The sequence below is a fragment of the Drosophila elegans genome, unplaced genomic scaffold (assembly GCF_018152505.1).
Source record: "Drosophila elegans isolate 14027-0461.03 unplaced genomic scaffold, ASM1815250v1 contig_208, whole genome shotgun sequence".
NCBI classification, from domain to species: domain Eukaryota; kingdom Metazoa; phylum Arthropoda; class Insecta; order Diptera; family Drosophilidae; genus Drosophila; species Drosophila elegans.
The window spans coordinates 4,781,914-4,800,954 of record NW_024545578.1 but is presented as its reverse complement, the minus strand read 5'-3'; the positions used below and the strand labels follow the sequence as shown (position 1 = coordinate 4,800,954).

Here is a 19,041-nt window from a genome sequence, read left to right as displayed (position 1 = left end):
ATTTCGTGTTAAATTGTATAGGCAATTACCCAATGCAAATGCAATAAACACGGCAAATTTATTTTCATTTTTATCCAGGCAGCCCAAAGGCGCCGCGATTATCAACACGTTGGCTTGGACCGTCCAAGCTGAAAGCTTTTTACGAAATGAAAATCGTCGAGCAAAGGACTAGTCGGAATGCATTCCGCAGGACACGGAGGATACTGCAGCGACTGCAGGACGCTCCAAGTGTTTGCCATCAAATTAATTGGCACTGAAATTAGCACGAGGCATCCGGTCGCAGCTGATTTAGCTGACTGCGTGTCCTTCTGGCTTACAGCACTGGCGGTGGTAGTAGTGGTACTGGTGTCCTGGTACTGGTGTCCTGGCCCCGTGGTTCTACTCTCTATTTTGCCGTTCGCACTAAGTACAGGGATTTTGCATTAATGCACCACTCACATGAATCATTCATTGATTTAATTACAATGATTGCAACAGGAGCAGCAGTAGCAGGTGCCAAGTTCCAAGGCGGCGGTACTTTCAAGTGGCTCCCGAGGAGGGATAGTTTAATTAAAAGTGCTAATGCAAAATAAATAAGCCCAGCTGCCGACAGGAGAAATCAATTTGTGCTAATAAGCAAAGCATCGATGGCTGGCGGAAGGTGAATAGCGTCGGAAATTGGAGAGGAAATGAATTGGCGTTGGGGTGATTTTGCTAAAACTTTAGCAGGATAGTCAAATTAATGCTGCCCTAGGAAAATCGAGCTTTGAGCTCTCCCTTTATCACAACTGGAAATTCTGTCTTTGACAGCTCCCATTCGGTTGCCTCAAAGGACATTAAGCACACATTTTCCTAAAGGCACTGAGCAAAACGGATATAAACTTTAAATGCCTGAGAAATACAAAATGTAGACTTCAATTTTAATCATAAAATATTAAAAAAAATAAAAAATCTTTAAAAGATTTAAATATTAAATAATTATAAAACAACCAAATTTTTCTATTAATGTAATCTTTTCAGAGTTCTTGTCTTTGTATTTATTATAATTTATCTTCCAAGTGCTAAAGTTACAGTACAAGTTAAAGTAAAAGCACAAGTTACAACATTTTGTTTTTAACTTCTTTTTTATTTTAAGTGCACTTTTACCAGCTGCTCAATGACATTTTCCTACTGTCCCTTGGCACCTTTGATGGTCAAATCCGTAACCGAGTCCCACATACAATAATATTTTTTTGCAATTTCGTCCTTTGTGTCGCCTTCACCCTTTTGCTAATAGCATTAGCCGCATGTTGCAGAGGGCTTAAGCTATCGTTTTCATGTTTCTGCCACTGCTACTGCTACTGCCACTGCCACTGCCATGCCCCCTTTGGCAGACCCGCCCCTGGTCGACAGTGCGCTTTCATGCCACTTTGATTTCGCTTTGTGCTCTTGCCACGGACGTTTAATGGTTGAAAGGTAAATTGCACAGTGTTTTCCTGCTTGGCTTTGCTTCTTCTGTGAAATCGGGGAAAACACTTCCGCTGCCATGTCTTGCCCTCGTTTCGGCTGCTCCCGTTGTCGGCCAGCACGGAAATCATTTGATTTTGCCCCGTTCGTGCTGGCTAAGGCGATCAAAGTATTTTGCATGGCCTGCGAACTAAATTGGTTGTGGCAAGGGGAAAGAGGGGAACATTTAGGCCGATCTTTATGTGGAAAGAGCCATTTTCCGACAATCTGTCCGCCGATAATGCGCTTAACTCTGAGAGCTGACAATTTTGTGGGCCACGATTTTATTGTGCCACATGGGATATAGATCAAGATCCAGCGGAACGGAACGACATATATAGTATAAATTGCATATTGACATTTGCCGCCCGAATTGGCAGCGGGAAAATTATGGACGTATAATTCAAATTAATAGCAGCTTATGGCACTCGAGCGGTTTTAACGGCCAAAAAGTCAGTCGAGCAGCAAACGCGAGTGCTGCCAAGTGCCAATTGCAAGTGCCACGCCCACTGCCCCTGCAGCCCCTCTGGCCACGCCCCTTTGGACCATGTCACAGACCGCACGCTGAGCAAACACAGAAAAAAGCAATGGCAAAAATGGCAAAAAATGCAGCAAAAGCCATTCGAATCCCTATTCATGAAATGTTTGATTTAAAATTGAAATTATGACATCAGCTTGCCAGCGCAATTCCAATGTCGATTAGGTCTGCGCGAGTTGAATTGATTGATTTAAGTCTAAAACAAGTGGCTTTTAAATATGGCTTTTAAATAACAGAAAATACCTTTTATTTGGAACACACAAAATTGTATATATAATTTTTAAAAAGTTTTCGCTTGCTTTCGTTCTTTTGTTCTAGTTGCATTTTTAATGCATTATTTAGAAATAATTCGTTCGCTTTTTAGCTTATGTTTTGTTTTACCTTTTTAAATAAATATGAGTGCAGTATTCTGTGCTGAGCTTACAAAAAAACAACAATTGTTGGCTTGGTTGCTTTTAAATAATTTAACATTAAACACACAATTGGGGATTTAAATCAAATTAGAATTAGAGCTGAAAGGAATCACAATTTAGGAGTAGTTCACATCAGTATTTAATTTTATAAATTTTTATGATAGTTGATTTATATTTTGTTAAAATTTGAAATGCATTTACAAAACTGGTTTAGTTGCACTATTTGGATCCATATAGATTTTTTACAAAAACATTTTTAATATATAGAACTTGTGATATTTTTCCCCTTAAGCCATAATGATTTAAGCTTTAAGCTTTTCTAATTTACAAACAACATTCATATGTTTATTTACGGTCTTAAAAGATTATTTTATTTCCCGAAATTTGTTTAATGCCATCTAAATCACTAATGAAATCGACGCTTTTTGCTTTACCAAGTCCTATATAATAAACATCGTTTGTTTATTTAATGAAATAAAATATCTGACTGTTGACCCAAATTTTGCTGCTCTTTTTTCGAATTTGTCAGCTTCAGTGGGCGGCACACGAGGCGTATGCGTAATCCGCGCTTAGTCCGTCTGGCCGCGTTCAAAAGTCAGTCGTAAAACGGCCATCGGCTTAAACTGTTGCGGCCATAAAGGTTAACTGTGAGCGAGCTAAAAAAAGCTGCGAATCAACTGCTTAAAATTTAACGAAACAATGAGCTAAACTGTCCAGAGAAAGAGAGGGAAGGCCATGGAGTGATGGAGTGACGGAGAGAGAGAGAGAGGTAGATGGATGCATTCCAAAGCCGCACGCAAGTGATGGCCATGAAAGCGTAAAAATGTAAAATTAACACGCAGCTTCTGGTTTTAGTTTTGTGGCAACAACAAAAGGCGGCAAGGGGTGGCCGGGGGGCTAGGGGAGTGGCAAGAGGGAGTGGCAGCTGGACAACCGCAGCCATAAAAACCACACAAAAGCAAGAATGAAGTTGTTGCCGCTGCCGCTGCTGGCCACAAAAAGCGCTTGAAAAATATGTTAACCACAGTTAAAACAGCGCCAGGTCAACCGTGCTTACTCACACATATATAACTAACACACACAGACTTATACACACACACACACACACACAGGGAAACAAAAGAGAGTGTTAAGGGGGGTAAAAACTCGAGTGAGACACGCTTGGCATGTTGACAAATGTTGCAGAGACTGCTGCTGCAGCTTCCCCACAAATGAGCATCAACCTGGAGCTGACCTCCTTGCCAGCCATGCCCCCTTCGCAGCCACCCAGCCAGCCACCCCCTTTTGTTGCGCCACCCCTGGCAGACAGTTTTAGTTGCGCTTAAAAGCGTGCTACACTTTCTAATGCTCGAAGCGTGATAAGCTGGCCCCAGCTGACGTTCGTTTTAATGCGAACGTCATCCTCCAGCAACCTTCGTGGAGTTTAGCAGATTTCCGCGCCCCCCGCTTTTCCATCCCCCCTCCCCTAGATAGTGCTGAAAACTTTAGCAACAATGACATTATCAAAGCCAGAAACAATGGAGACACAAAGAAAGCAAGACAAGAAAGTTGAAGCATGAAAATTTCAGCAAAAGCTTATGGTCAACTGATTGATATCAACAATGCAAAGAAATAACTAAAAAGGAGGTCAATAATGTAGTTCTTTTATTTAATTAACTTTGGAGGGTGATTTCTTGGTAAAAGGTTAAGCCTTTGTATATAATTTTCATTTAAATAGCATTTATGTTTATCTAATGTAGTTCTTTATGCTTATTTAATTTGGAGGAAGATTCCATTATCTAATTTTTAACAGCATTTAAGTAGCTCTTTACATGAAACAACATATTGTAGCCTACTTTAAGGCAAAGTTTTTTATATAAACATAATTAGAAGCGGGGTCTATAAAATATTTTTTTAGCTGGTGATTTTTCAATAAATAAGGGAAGGCATTTGGATGCTTATTTAAATAAAAATAGCATTCAAACGGACTTAAACTGTTTAACAGCATCTCCAAATTTATACAAAATATAGTGGCCTACTTTTAGACATTGTTTTTTAAAGAAAGAACTCTTTATTTTGTTCAAAGAAATTGAATCCGCTTTGAATTTCGCTAAGCCATTCAAATGGGACCAATAAAGCCAGAAACTAGTTTCAAAAGGCTGCAATTTCGTCTTGCAGCCATCTGATAGTTCTCTTCTGTTCCAAGTTTATTTGTGCACTGGCTTAGCACACATGTGCCAGCGAGGAAAACTCTTATTTCAAATTCTTATTCCTGGATTTTCGCCCCCTAAAATCGCATCGCATTTCATTAGTTGCACTCATTTGGCATTCAACGGGCGTTCGCATTCAACTGCAGTTTCGCATTCGCAGGCGATTTTTATTGACGTTTTTAATCAGCAGATGCAGTTGCTTCCAGTTTTAAAACACTCTGGCAAGTGGGGATCGCCCCCCTGCCGTTTCAGCCGCATTTCCTCAGCTCTGACATCAGCATTCAACTCCACTTAACTTTTATTGCATTGCTCTCTCACACCTATTTCATTAACAAAGTTTCACACTGATGATGCATGTTCCCTGCACTCCACCCTCGAGATGCCGTTGCTGTCCTGGCCAGGATATCAGAGTACCAGAGTACCAAAGTACCAGAGTACCAGAATGCCAGGATACCAGAGAGTAGAGGATCTGGCAGCAGGGCATCTTCTACGCTCTGCGTGAATTCAATTTGATTGACGTTACGAGCTTCTGCTACTGATTCCAATTGCAATCAATTTACTTTTGTGTGCCCGCTCCGCATCCAAGTTGCAAACTTCATTAGAAATTTTCTCCTTTTTTTTGCCAGCAGCCAGCAGCTGGAGCATTTCTATCCTCTCGCTTTTCCCAGCCAGAAGTATCTTCGCTTGGAATTTTCCGGGCTTTTTCCTCGCTGCAGTAAAGTAGCTCAAAGAAAGTGCAGAAAAGTGGCGAAAACAGGGACGCAGGCTAAGTGGCAGCAAAAGAAAACTTGTCGTCATATGTGAAAAGTTTGTCTGCGGCCTGGGTTTATTTTGATATGGCCAATAAATTGGGGAAAAAGTTTTCCTCGCCTACCCTGAATTATGGTAAGCTCCGAAAAAGATAGAAATTAGCTGGCCATAATGCGATTTCGATTGCAGAGCGGTTAGCTCAAAAACTTTTATTTCGCTGCATTTAATGGAACAGCAGTTGACAATGACAGATTGTCATGACTCTTGCAGTGTTGATGATATGAAAATGTTTTGGACAAAAAGTTTGTTTAAATAACCAAGGTCTTGCAAAAAGTCTTAAAAAAAATAAATTCCGATAGGAACGAAACAAGAGCATGATGTTATATCCGGGGAGCATTTCTCTTATCATATGTTTTTGCAAAGTAAAAATATCCTACAACAACAAGCATGAACAAAACAGGGAGTCCCGACTACAAAGTACTTAGTTAACTAAAATACTTTTGAAGAATCACACTCGATTGGTGGTTAGAAAAATGTTCAAGAATTTGAATCATTGCATCTAAGACTGATTTTTGCATCTTATGTGACTTTTATACTGATTTGAGTTTTTTTGGTAACCCATGGAACCCAAGAATTATAAGAAAACACTATATGACTAGGCTATGAAATCTAATTACTTAATGAATATTAGTAATAAGTTGAAGTAGTTTTAATGACAATTTTTTTTTGCATAACTTTGTTATTTTTTGTGGTTTCTGGGTCCCATACGCTTTTTTTTTTTAATTGATAAGCTTTTGTTGTTCATAAGTCGAAAACACTTTAACATACTCTTTAAGTCCATGAGTTTTATTTTTAAAAGCGCTTATCTCTAGCATGAAAAGGGCGCTTCGACGGTTAGCGAAAGAATTAAATTCAAAGAATTAGTTCCATAAAAGCTCTCGTCGGTAGCACACACTTAAAGTCGAAATGATCAAGTCAGCAAGTACTTTTGTTTTCGGATTTATTGTTCTGAGTCTGATATGTCTTGCCAAAGCCGAAGAATCACACTGTGTATTAAAGGACGCCCCAAATCAATGTGGCGCCTTCTGCCTCTCCGCACTTCATCCAGTTTTTGATCACCATGTGAAGCATCAGCACCAATGGAGTTCCATAGCTTTCTTGTTAAATGACACACGCGTTAGGTTGGACAAAATCCAGAAAGATACACAGGATAGGCTGAAGAAAATTCAAAATGATACACAGACCAAGCTGGACAAAATTCAAAATGATAATCGGGCCATACAAGGCCAACTATCTGCCATAATGGAAACCTTAACTGCGTTAAACACTTCAATTAAGACAAAGGAAGCGATATCATCGAGCATCCTATCGGGGAAGTTTGAGCAGATCGGTTCCAGATACTTCTATATCGAACGCAATGAAACTAATTCTTGGGATGATGCTGCAAGTAAATGTCTTGGGATGGGCGGCTATTTGGCGTCATTCCGGAACCAAGAGGAATTTGACACCATCCAGCCAAAACTGGATGCGAATCAAGAGTACTGGCTGGGCATCAACAATCGTGTCAATTTGGACCAGTTCATAACTGTGGCTTCTGGCAGGCCAGCAAAATTTTTGAAGTGGAAATCGCGACAACCCACTCTATCTTCAGGTTCCTCAAGACGCGTCATTTATATGAGTAACGGCGAAATGGGCGTTGGATGGTCACCCATCAAGTGTTTTTTCATTTGCCAAGCAGACAATGAGGTTTAGTTAACGTTATTTAAAAATATTGACAAATACTTTAGAATAAAAGTACTTAAACAATATAAAAAGTAGGAGGACTTAAACAAAATGTATTAAATGTAAATATTTTTAAATAAAAGAACTGACTTTTAATAAATAATATTTCAAATAAAAATTTTTATTTTATTTTGGAGTAGCTTTTTAAAATTGTGTATTAGTTTCAGGCATAACCAAAATCATTAAAAATGGCATAAGTTCCATTTGCATTGCCAGCGCTTTATAACGAAATCGAAATGAAATTTTGTGTTTAACTGGCTTATTTACTTTTAATTCTTCACTCACTGCCATTAACGATTCCGTCCTGTTTATTATTCATCTCTGGGATAACTTTCGTAATTTGCAAATCTTTTAATTGAACTGTTGCCACTCGCGCCCCCATTTATTTTCCGTTTTCCATTTTCCAGTTTTCCCTTTTTGTATTTTTTTACAGCTGCTTTTGCATACTTGCCACGCACATACAGAATGTGTTGCAATCTGCTGGCGCATGATTTTTCACGCTCGTTAGTCGAAAAGTATTGTGTTGCCAATGTCCTGCAGCGTCCATCCAGGACCTTGTTATGACCGTATGCGATATGCATAAATATACACTCGCGCCAGCATAAATATATACACATGCCTGCCATCTGACCGACGTATGTGTGTGTGTCTGTGTGTGTACGAATTCTTTTTAATTAAACAACATGTGTTGGATTTTAATTTGTAAGGCAAATAAAAAGTGGACACCGTGTAAAACATTTGCCGGCTGAACGGTTGCGCTCCTTTTGTCCACTGGTCCTTCGACCAGGTGTCGCATCAAATTGAGCAAGGCTCGCAACATGCGGCAATAAACGCGCTGATGCCATTGCTTTTTTGCAGCCCTTTGTTTGGCCCATTTTTTGTCGGTTCTGCTCTGCCCCACTGAAAAGTGGCTCTAATCTGTTTAAACTGCAGCGACAGTCGAGGGCCCGGCGATTGACATGCCCCTGAACCATCAATCACTTCGGTAGTCACTTCCCTGCGCCCCTTTTCGGGTGTCCTTGCAGCAGACACTCACGCCCACTATATTTTTTTATTAAGGCACTGAGAAAAGTATTTTAGAAATTATCATTTAAGCATACAATAATTTAAAAAAATATTTATTTAATTTATATAGTGCTTTAATCTATAATTAATCATACTTATAGGACTAGAATTATTAAATAAGTTAAACCGATCTTGAAAATTTAAATTGAAATTCAAGTTTAAAATGGAAAATTGAAAAAAAAATAGTAGGAGAAATTACAAAGTGAAATAAAAAAATTAAACTTAAATTTGAAGCCGAAAATAGAAATTGAAGTAGACAATTTGTTTTAAAATTTTGTGGCCTTAAAGTTTGAGTAAATGTTTTTAATTGAGGCAAGTAAGTACATTTTTTTGTTCCAACGAATATGATAATATATACGTCAATTATTTACTTTTTCAAAATATTTTCAAGCCCACCACAAATAACGATTTTTTTATTTGTGTAGAGCTCCTATAAGTCGTTGAGCAGCCATTCCATAACCGAGTGATAAATGGGAGAACCTCCCCAGCAACCTCTGACAATAAACAGAAGCTGACTCGAATTTCCATTTACCTTTGCCCCTTCTCAGGCGGGAAATAAAAGTCCTTCGAGAGCATTTCAAAGGGTATTCAACATTTGGACAGGGCCTGAAGTCTGTTATCGAAATGGTTTCTGGACCACCGCAAACAATGCAAATTATGAAAGCAAAACGAACGTTTATTTCGACTCTGCTTCTCTCTGTTCGTGTGTTTCAAGTGTTGACAGGGCCCAGACCTTTTTTATATCCATTTTTTGGCCAGGCCAACGGCAATCAGGCCATTCTGCTGTCAATAAAATTGTGGCCAAACGAGAGGGAAAGACTGTCAACATTTTGCAGTTATTTTATCTTTAACCCACCCACAAACAATAGTCCCTTAGGTGACAGAAGGGGAGGAGGCAAACATTTTGGGCTGTCCTTTTATTTTGCCTGACCATTTGACTTTTTGCAACATTGCGCATACGCACTGTTGCATTTTAATTAAGGTCCAAATAGATCTCAGCGCCCAAACGAAACGAAACGAAAACATACACGCATTTGCACACGGACGAAAACCAATTAAACCAAAGCAGCGACTATGGCCAAATAAAATGCAATTACTGACCGGCCAACAGGGCCACTAAATTAATAGCCCTGCCACGGGTCACGCGGCGTATGCGTAATGCGAGATGGGTACTGCGAGATGCGAGCTGGTCTCCTCTGCTTTTGCTCCTCCATGGGAAAACAGATGGGGAAAACGATAAAAGTGTGAGGATTCGGCTGCTGCTACTGCTGATGCACTGTTGGAAAATCACACAAACAATAGTTTCAAGTTTTTCCAACTTTTAAGGTGCCTTAAGATACTTTTGATGTGCTTGGAGAATGTGGCTACTAATCTTAACAGTGTTTGGCCAATGTAAGAGTCACGTACGACTTTTACAAGTTACTTCATTTAAAATATTTCTTACAACTTTTGTGCGTTAAATAGGAAAAGCCTGGGAAAGAAAATTTGATTTGAAAATATAACGATGTTTTAATTATACTGCCCTTAAACTTACATTATATTAACATACCTATGACATATATTAAAAAATTTAAAAAGATCTATAATGTAAAACCTCAGCTACAGAATTTAATTCAATTATAGTTATAAAATAAAAACCTCTACTTTAAAAGGGAATGTTAACTGCAGTGATTCAAGATTTTTGTAAAATTTTTGCCAGTGTCGTGTTTGTTGCTGCCGCTGTGCTAACCGCAACAAAGGACACACAATTTGCAGCGTTAATGTCCTGGCCTGGTTCTTTGGGGCGAATGAATGCGGGGACTAAATGTCCCCGGCTAGAAAACCGAGAATGGAGAATGGAGAGCGCAGGACCTCGCAAGTAATTGCAATTGACGATGCTGCTGATGGGGAGTCCATGCCATCAACCAGCAGCCACCGTGCAACCAGCAACCTGCAGCCAGCAACCTGCAAGCAGCAACCTGCAACCTGCTACCCATTCATAAATGCATTTAACGTGTCGTGGCTCAGGTTGAGGCTGAATCGCAGGGCTCAGGATCTGGGCTCAGGTGGCAACTAACAAGGAAACAATTACGCGCTGAAAGGGGATGGCAAATGGCATTAGGGGGCTCGTTTCAATCCCGTTCCCGATCGTGTGTTCACCGTGTGCCCGCAAACACGCACTGCCATCTGCCTAATGAGCAAATGAAGTCGATTAAAGGTGTGTCGCTTGGAAAATGCGAAAAGTCCCGACTCCATTCGCCCAGCTCACCGCTGAATGTAAATGGTATCTACTCAACTGCAAATCGATTTCGCTTTATGGATCAATAAATTCTATTTAAATATAGAAGTTAATAAACGAAAAGGCTTTTATCTTTACCTGTCTCCTCTTGTTTTAGTACGACATTCGACTAAACATTGTTTAGGTATATTAAATAAAGATATTTAGTCTAATCTACTTATTTTAAAGAGATTGTGCATGCAAACATACGAATTTTGATCAAGATATATATCAAGCAGTTTTATATAGAATTGAATCATTAAACGAATGAAACAAATGAATTTAAAAATTAATCTCAGCAATAAATATCTACATTTTGTAATTGAATTTCCTGAATTCAACTTATTTTATAAGATTCGGCCAATAATCTTATTAATGCTAAATTACAACTTCCCAATGGTTATCTCCATTACTGCAGAATATAATAAATATTAAAGCAGGCAAAGATTGCAATATTTAATTCAGCAATAAATTGCTCAATATTTAAACTGAAATTCATTCACACAACCATTTTAATCTACTTATTTTGTAAGTATAGCAAGAGAATCTTCTGCCTGCAAGCTTAAAAATCCCAACGCGAGTCTCCATTACTGCAAAGCAACAATAAATATTAGAGTAGGCGGCCTCAGTGCTCAGGGTATTTCGCAGGTAAACTGCATTTCCATACGGTCCAAGTCCAGGCTTAAATGAGAGCACATATGCGTGATGGAGGACGACCAGTGTCCTTGGGACGGGCAACGCATGGCAACTGCATGGCATTGTGTTTTCCCCAGCCGCTGAGAACCGAACCCGAGGATGCATAATGAGCAATAGTCCAGCGCTGCTCCGATGTCCTTTGGATCACGTCGGTCCTCGTGGGGTTGAGTTTGTTTTCCTCTGGAGCGATTTATGATTAACTCGGGGACTGGCCAAGTCTGTCCGTCCACCTCTAATCGCATCGAACTTTATGTGGCTAGATGAGGAAACTTCGAGAACGTAATTACGCAAAAAAGTTGACTTTTTAATTGGCTTGCTCTGTGTTTTTCCAGCAAATACCCATTTCTCTGGCATTAAAGTTAAAGGCTTAAGGCTTGAGTGTAAGCCAAGGCAGATAAAGGCCACAACTCATTTAACTGTCATGCACTAAATAACGGCACACGAAATCTGCATGCCACACATATATGGCTATGGCTATGGCAATGGCTGGAGGCCTTATATAATGTATGTTTTATGCCCACCCCAAATACACAAGCACACACACACACATATATCTCAAGGAGTTTTGGGGCAGCCATAATGAGATGACATGACACATAATGAGGTGTACTGAATGTCCGTGTGGCTGCAGTTTGATGGCAGCGGCCACTAATTGCACAGATGCCAGCGATTCGAATTCAATTATTCAGGGAATTCCATTTATTTCAAATTAGTTGAACGTGATAGAGCCAGAGCTCGGGAATGTAAGCCACACTTTCCATAAATACCCAACACACACACCACACATAGTCACCCACCAAAACCCAAAGAGCCACAGCCAACAATAAGCAACAAAAATCCTTGCTGTGGCCTGGATAAGGTTTAAACTTTGTTTTATGCCAGTTTTTATTGTTTAATAGTTCAGAGGAAGGGAGGTGGAGGTTCGATGTAATGCTCAAATCGAAGATGTCCTGCCAGGTGGATGACAAGGCGGCTTACCGCCAAATGACCGCAGCAGGCTCGGTGGAAATGGGAAAGGGGAAAGGGGGGAACTTCTGAGGGGCACTCCTGGCCCGCCTTGCAGATTGCAAATTGCAATGTGTGCAGGTTCACACAGAGGGCTTTTGTGCAGCCCCCATCCCCCATTCCCCTCCCTTCTGCTCTTTTCACCCACCGGATATAAAGTCAGGGCGACAGCGGCCATGTTGGTCGTATTTTAAGTCCGACCATGTGCTTTGAGTGTATACAATTTGGGTTAAAATAATAGCTAGGGATTTTGTATATTTAAATGGTTCCGAGAAAGCTGGGAAACTGGGTTGAAATTTAAATTTGAATTCTTTAAAATAAGTTATTTACAAGCTGAAGATAATACATTTTGGGGAAATCTAACCAAATGGTGGTAAATATATTGATAAGCATTTTAAGAGAACAACCAATATTACTTAAATATAGGTCAATAAAATCCCATACATTAACAAAATAACTATAATAACACAATTAATATTGGCATTTATTAATGTGAATTAATAATGTTCTCTTTTGAAGTGCCGCAGAATATAAAATGATACGATTTGTGAACAGTGTTCTTATGACAACAATGATGAATTATATATTTAGAGATTTTTCTCTTTAAGAGACAATATATTTGATAGGTAATTTAAGTAATTCTCCATCGATTCAGTGCTGGTGCTGTGACCGCAGGTGTGAGCTGTGGGATTGGGTGGCTTTTGGGTGGTTGAGTGGCTGGTCAACTGCTGAAACTGGACGCGGCCAGGTGGCGAGTGGTGAAAGAGCCACGGGGGCATGTGGCACTCCCCTCAGGCCGGTGGCGTGTGCATTTTTTATGCACCCACATATCCACAGCTGTGGGGCAGGCTCGGTTCGGTTCGCTTGTTTTTTTTTTTTTTTCTGTGTGCAACAGCACCGCACCCTTCACCACCAGGTGTCGGAGCATGCAGAATTTTGTGGCTTTTGATTGGCTTTTTCGGGCGTTACAAAAAAGTTATAAATGGAGTTTAGAGTGGGGCCGAATAAAGGGGGCGAGGAGAGATGTCTGCGGTCAGCTCATAAATACATCAAGTGCGGTTAGTCCCTGCATTATGGATCAAATCCTCAAAGTAATTTTAGCATGCGAAGCGGAGAAAATAAAAAAAAAAATAAAAAAAAACGGGAGCAGATGAGGTGGAGTCGCTACATTATTTGCTCACGAACTGCGGCAGTGCAATGAAAAAACACACGGCAAAAGTAAATAAAATCGCTGGGAATACAATGTGGGAATGTGTGCCAAGCCGCAGATAGCAGGGGAAAACGGGGAAAATTGGGGAAAAGGGGAAAAATGGGAGTTCCCGAGAAATAAGGGGTTTCCCCACAGCACTAAAAACCAGCTACGCCAACGGCAAATAAAAGCGTGCAAATAAAACTAAAGCAAGCACAGGCAACTCGCGTTATTTACTAAATTTTGCATATAAAACAAAGCGAAACCGAAAAGGAAGAGAAGACGGTGGCGAAACCATAAACAAAATCAAGTACAAATTGTTACAGTAAAGTTTTTAGACTGAAAGATGCCCCGCAATTTGTAAACTACAAAATATTTGGATATATTTGTAAATATATGTAAACAACCTTTGCTTAAAAATGCGAATAAAGTGCAAACCAATTTAGAAAAAAATTAGGCATAGATATCATTGAAATCATACTAAATCACTACCACAAGATAAAAACGGACATCTTTAGGTGCATTTTGTAGCATACTTTGTGGCTGATACTGGGGCAAGATCTCTCGTTACGAAAACAGCCAAAAAAGCCACACCGCTTGGCAAATAAAATAGTATCTGGTGGAAAAACAAGGGGAACAATAAAAATTTACAACCAGCCAAAACAGGCAAAATAAGCAGTTACCCCGCTAGGAAAAAGTGGTGGGGGGGAGGTGGGGGAAAACCCCGAAAAAGACAATGGAAAACAAGGGGAACTCAATAAATTGTCATGCAGTAAAATGTAGTCATGGGAGTAGGGAAAAGCGGAAGGAAAGAAACCACGCGCGACTTTGTTTCAGGCGATGAGAAATGGCCAGGGGATTTTCCCCCGGCAAAAGGGGGTCAGGGGGGTTCAGCGGCAGGGCACGTAAAATGCCAAGAAAGTAGCAGAGTGCAAGTGGCATGCAGATACATGCTTATACATCCTGTCACCCCTTTTACCCCCGCCCCTCTGTATGTTTCCCTACACTGGTGCAGTGTCTGACCGAAAATCGCATGTTCTGCTGTAGCGGGAAGGATGTGATTTAAGTTGCAGTGCAACAGCGAACAGGTACTACCAAAAAAGCAACAAATGAGGCTCGAATCCTGCCTAAAGAGCCGTATGCCGTTTGCCGTATGCCATGTGACATTCCGGCATTTGCAGTGGCGGCCTGCTGAATTTTTCATGTCCTTCGCGCGGCATAAACTTTCCTCAGCCACTGTTCCTGCCTGAGGACTGTAAATTAAGGTGACTCTCGCTTTATTGGCTCTTGCTTTCCGTGGATTTTATTATGCCCTTCCCGGGGGTAGTACATGACTTTAAAAAAAAACATCAAACAATTCTAAGCATGGCAAGTTTTAATCAGTTAAAACCTATTCGGTTTCTAAGTTTCTTTTAATTTACCATAAATACGTAGAAGCGGGTATAAGTCTGTTAAAAATAATTATAATGTCTCAAGTATGAGATGATCCAGTTTTGGTTTTTAATATTGGAAATTACTTATTAACAATGCATTAAAAATATATTTTTTAAAAGTGCTGTTTTTGTAAGAACATCGACCCAAAATTACAATCTAAAAAACAATGCAGATTCGTAGAAAACTAAACCACAAACCTTAAGAGGTATGATTTTAAAATGCAATATCTGTAAGAAAAGTTATGGGCTTAGAAGTGCAGGTTTTAGGAGACTTATCTGCTAAGCCATTTTTGGAAAAATGGAATACAAACAGATGGTATTGGGTCACTTATCTGCCATCACATTTAGGAAACTAAGCAGCTAGTACGCAAGGAACATCGAAATTTTATATTATTTTAAAGAGCATCCATGAGTCCTCACCATTCCGTTCTAATTTCTGTGGTAATTGTCGTTGTTATTGCGGCTTCATTTGGCTTTCAGGTAAATGGTCTCTTAGCATGGCCCTGCCTTTCGAGTGCATTAATCCTTTTTTATGGCCGGCGAGGAAATTGGCGCAAATTAAGTATACGTTGTGGGGGACCGGTCAGAGGCCATTTCTTGACGCGGCGTTTACTTTGGCCAAATTGCATTAAAGTTGCATAAGTGCACACGCTTTTAATATTTAATTTGGCAAAAAGCTTTCGCAACACATCGCATTTGCAGGATCTGTCTCTTGCTCCTTTCGTTTCCTTTCGTTTCCTTTCCTTTCCGACTGTCTGTATGTCTGTCCGACTGTCTTCCCGTTTTTTTTTCGTCCTTATATTTGGTGTCCTGCACTTAGAGCTGCCCTGGCGATAACGCCGCTGACATCCACGCTTAATAATATCCCTTTTCGCGCTGGAAAAACAAAAGCGCAGCCTTGTCTCTGTGATTTTTCCACCCCCCCTGCCCGCTGCCCGCTGCAAGGGGTGGAAAATGGAAAAGCGCAGCTCGCAAATGGAGATAAAAATTTGCGATGGCAAAAGCCAAAGGAAGCGACAAAAAAATAAAGCTAGAAAAAACAACAGCAGTGCAAGCAGCAAAGTGCAGCAAAAGTATTTACAAAGCGTTATCACGCTGTGACCCTCTGTCACCTCCCACCTCCCACCGCCCATCGCAACCCTCGCCCCTTTGAACTTTGCACCCCGCCCCCTTTCACCACCCACTCAACACGTTCGCTTGTTTATTTTCGCCGCTGGCGTTCGCTTCTCTAATTTCTGATGCGCTGCAGTTTTATATAGTTAAATAAAAAGGCGTTTAAGCAGGCGATAGAGTGTAATCATGGCCATAGAATGGATTTCAGATGTGGCCAGCGGGTGAATTCGGGGCAAAAGATATATACGCTGGGAAATACCAAATTAAATGCGCATTCATCTTGGCCTGGAGTAATGCTACAAAAAGGATTCTTTAAAAATACTGAGCACTCACTGAAACATTTATTTCCGATAATTCAGGTAATAGTTTAAGAAGCCAACAATAAGTCTGCGGCTTATTTACTTTTTTAGAAACACAATATTTTGTTTGGGGTATTAAGTGTAATCCAAAATAAAATTCGATAGATTTTCGAGGATTTATTGAAATTCAATATATTATTTAAGACTTTTCAGTAAAACTAAAAAATACACAGTTAGTATTTAATGCTCTCTTTCTTTAATATAAATTTCCGGAAATTCAGTTCAGTATGATAGTTTTAAAAGACAACAATAAGCCATTCAAACACGGCTTAAAAATCAGCTGCTTATGTACTTATAGGTTTTTAAAGATTGATTAAAATCCAAGAGAATACTCAACACTTTTTTATTAAAGTAAAAAAGTATCCAATTAGTATTCAATCCTCTTAGCCTGAAATATAAATATTTATAAACATATAGTTCTTTGTGTGTCTGTTCATACATGTTAGTGTTTAAGTGCTTCGTAGATAGATAACCATAAATTAATTAATATTGATTGGCTTTTATTTAAGACAATTTTCTACTGTGCATTTAAGGGCTCTTGGGGGCACTTTTAATCGCCTGCCCTGTCCATCAATTCCGGATAACTGGGTGGAAGGATCCGCTGGAAGCCTTCGGTGTGGGAACATTTCCTGCTTTATCACTACACTTTGTACTCCTCTAAATTCAGCAGCTCATCTCCTATTCCATTTGGCCGAGCTTTACGAGCTGCTGCTCAAATTTAAAGCACATCAAGGGAGATGCTTGTCGAAATAGTTTCGCATTTTATAACTCACTTAAATGCGACGCCGGGCAGCAGGCCAATTAAAATGGGCAGACGAGCAGCTGATTAACCTTGGCAGCTGCCACGCCCACCCACGCCCACTTTGCACACACACTACTCATATTTAAAGTGAAGCCCAAGTGACCGTCGCCAGGTCACGACGTCCTCGTCTTTTGCTGTTGTTGCAATGGTAATTGTGCGAGTGCAGCAATGACGTCAGCACACATACACTCAAAGAAAATGGGGGTCGGACCACGCCCCTGCCTAGTGGTGGTGGGCGGGGGCAGAACTGAGTTGCCACGGTAATTGTGTGCGCTGCTCCACGCTTCGGTTGGCAATATTGTTATGACCAAAAAACCAGGTCACAAAGGATCTAACCCCCTTTACCCCATTTTACCTCCATGCCCCTTTTTCCCCGACGCCACTGTCTTGGCCTCAGTTTTCAGCGTGAACGCGCGCATATTTTATTTGATTTATTTATACAAAAAAAAAAAAACGAAAATAAAATAGAAAAAGACGTCATAATTTAGTAAAATATTTAGCAAAGTGCGGGGCAACGGCGAGCGCATTGCTAGAGGCGAAAATCCCTGCTGGCAGTTGGGGATTTCTCAGCTTCAACTCTTGTGCTATTTTGCATTTAATATTTATGCCACTTTTCCCTCTCTTTTGCAGGCATGCATCGGCTTGCCCAGCATCAGCCCAGCTGCTCAACTTGTCGACTTTCGGCCCAAACCGCTGACCAGGCCAGGACTTCTCCGGATCCAGGACGAAACGGGACGAGGACTAGAACCAGAACAGAACGGGACACGGACGGGCCAGTCCTCAGCCATGGCTGCTGAATAATTAATGCAGTTTCGGTAAGTGCATTTGAGAAATACGTTCCCTTTTTGGCAGTTTTCGGTTTTCAGTTTTCAGTTCTCAGTTCTTTTGCCTTAGTTCAGTTTCAGACAAGTCAAAATGCAGGACGGCTCATTTAAATGCGCACTGAGAAATTCAAGCATTCTAAAATGTCTATTAAGTGAAATAAAAATAATACAAGCGTTTTAAAAAAGAAAAAAAGGCTATGATATAAAATAGATTGACTAATGTGCACTCAGGGAAAATTATTATAATATTTAAGACTTTGCCTTAAAACTCCGAAAAACACTGAAAAACACAAAGAGTAAGATCATAATTTTTTTAAAAAGTTGATTAAAGAAAATTTTATAAGTTTGAATGCAAAAGTATTGGGAATTTTTTAACGATTTCATCGACTTCATCATCATGGCATACTTCGTTTAATATCTTTATTTTTATATATAAAAGAAAATAACCTTTTAAACCACAAATATTTAAATGTTTAATATTATTGTATAATATACACATATATGTGGGATAATCTAAGTTTAAAGTCTGTATCCGCAGTGCAAGCTGGAAATCCACTTCTACTCCTGCTTCATCTCCTCTTTTGGCCAAACTAAGCTTGACAAATGAAGTGTTCACTGCTCACAGTCTTCGAGGGGGCGTGGCCCATTGTCGCTCAGGCACAGGCTCATGCATAAACCAATATGCGACATAGCTTCGCTTCTTCACTTCACTTTAGTTCAGTTCAGTTCAGTTGAGTTCGCTTCGCGATTCGCTTTTTCTTTGGCTGCGTTCACGCGCCGGAAGCGGAAATTGTCCGGCAACAATGGACACAAAATGGCAGCGGCCAAAAGAATGGCCACCCACACAGGCCTGTGGTATGCTAATGTGTGCGAGGGAGAGGGGGAGATAGTGGGAGTGGGACAGGCGGTTCGGAAAATTGTCCACTATTTTCACACATTTGAAGAGCTCACGAGGTTGGGGTATGGCAAATGAGGGTATGTTTTTTAGGTCACTCTCGAACCTCACTCAATGTATTTTAGAGGTTGGTAATGACTGGGGAAGGATAAGGCTTTAAGGATTCCATTTTGGCTTACCTTAAATATAAAAAACTGAAGGATAAAAAGGTCTACAAGGCTTTCTTTAAAAGATTTTTGAAAAATGGCTTAAAAAAATGCATTCAAT

General features: G+C 40.1%; 2 protein-coding genes across 2 annotated transcripts in view; both read left to right on the top strand.

Moving 5' to 3' along the window:
• Positions 1–19,041, top strand: part of LOC108145847 (glucose transporter type 1) — an 86,180-nt gene that overhangs the window by 18,267 nt on the left and 48,872 nt on the right. The window contains exon 2 of the mRNA XM_017271466.2: positions 17,686–17,870. The gene's annotated coding sequence lies outside the window, so the exon portion shown is untranslated. The remainder of the gene's footprint in view (positions 1–17,685; positions 17,871–19,041) is intronic.
• LOC108145615 (accessory gland protein Acp29AB-like) lies at positions 6,292–7,204 on the top strand. The gene has a single exon (XM_017271151.2). It carries the CDS (start codon positions 6,321–6,323, stop codon positions 7,104–7,106), a length of 786 nt encoding a protein of 261 aa, XP_017126640.1. The 5' UTR covers positions 6,292–6,320; the 3' UTR covers positions 7,107–7,204.

Excerpts from the sequence above, each read along its gene's own strand:
- LOC108145615 (XM_017271151.2), top strand. The coding sequence starts at position 6,321 with ATGATCAAGTCAGCAAGTACTTTTGTTTTCGGATTTATTGTTCTGAGT.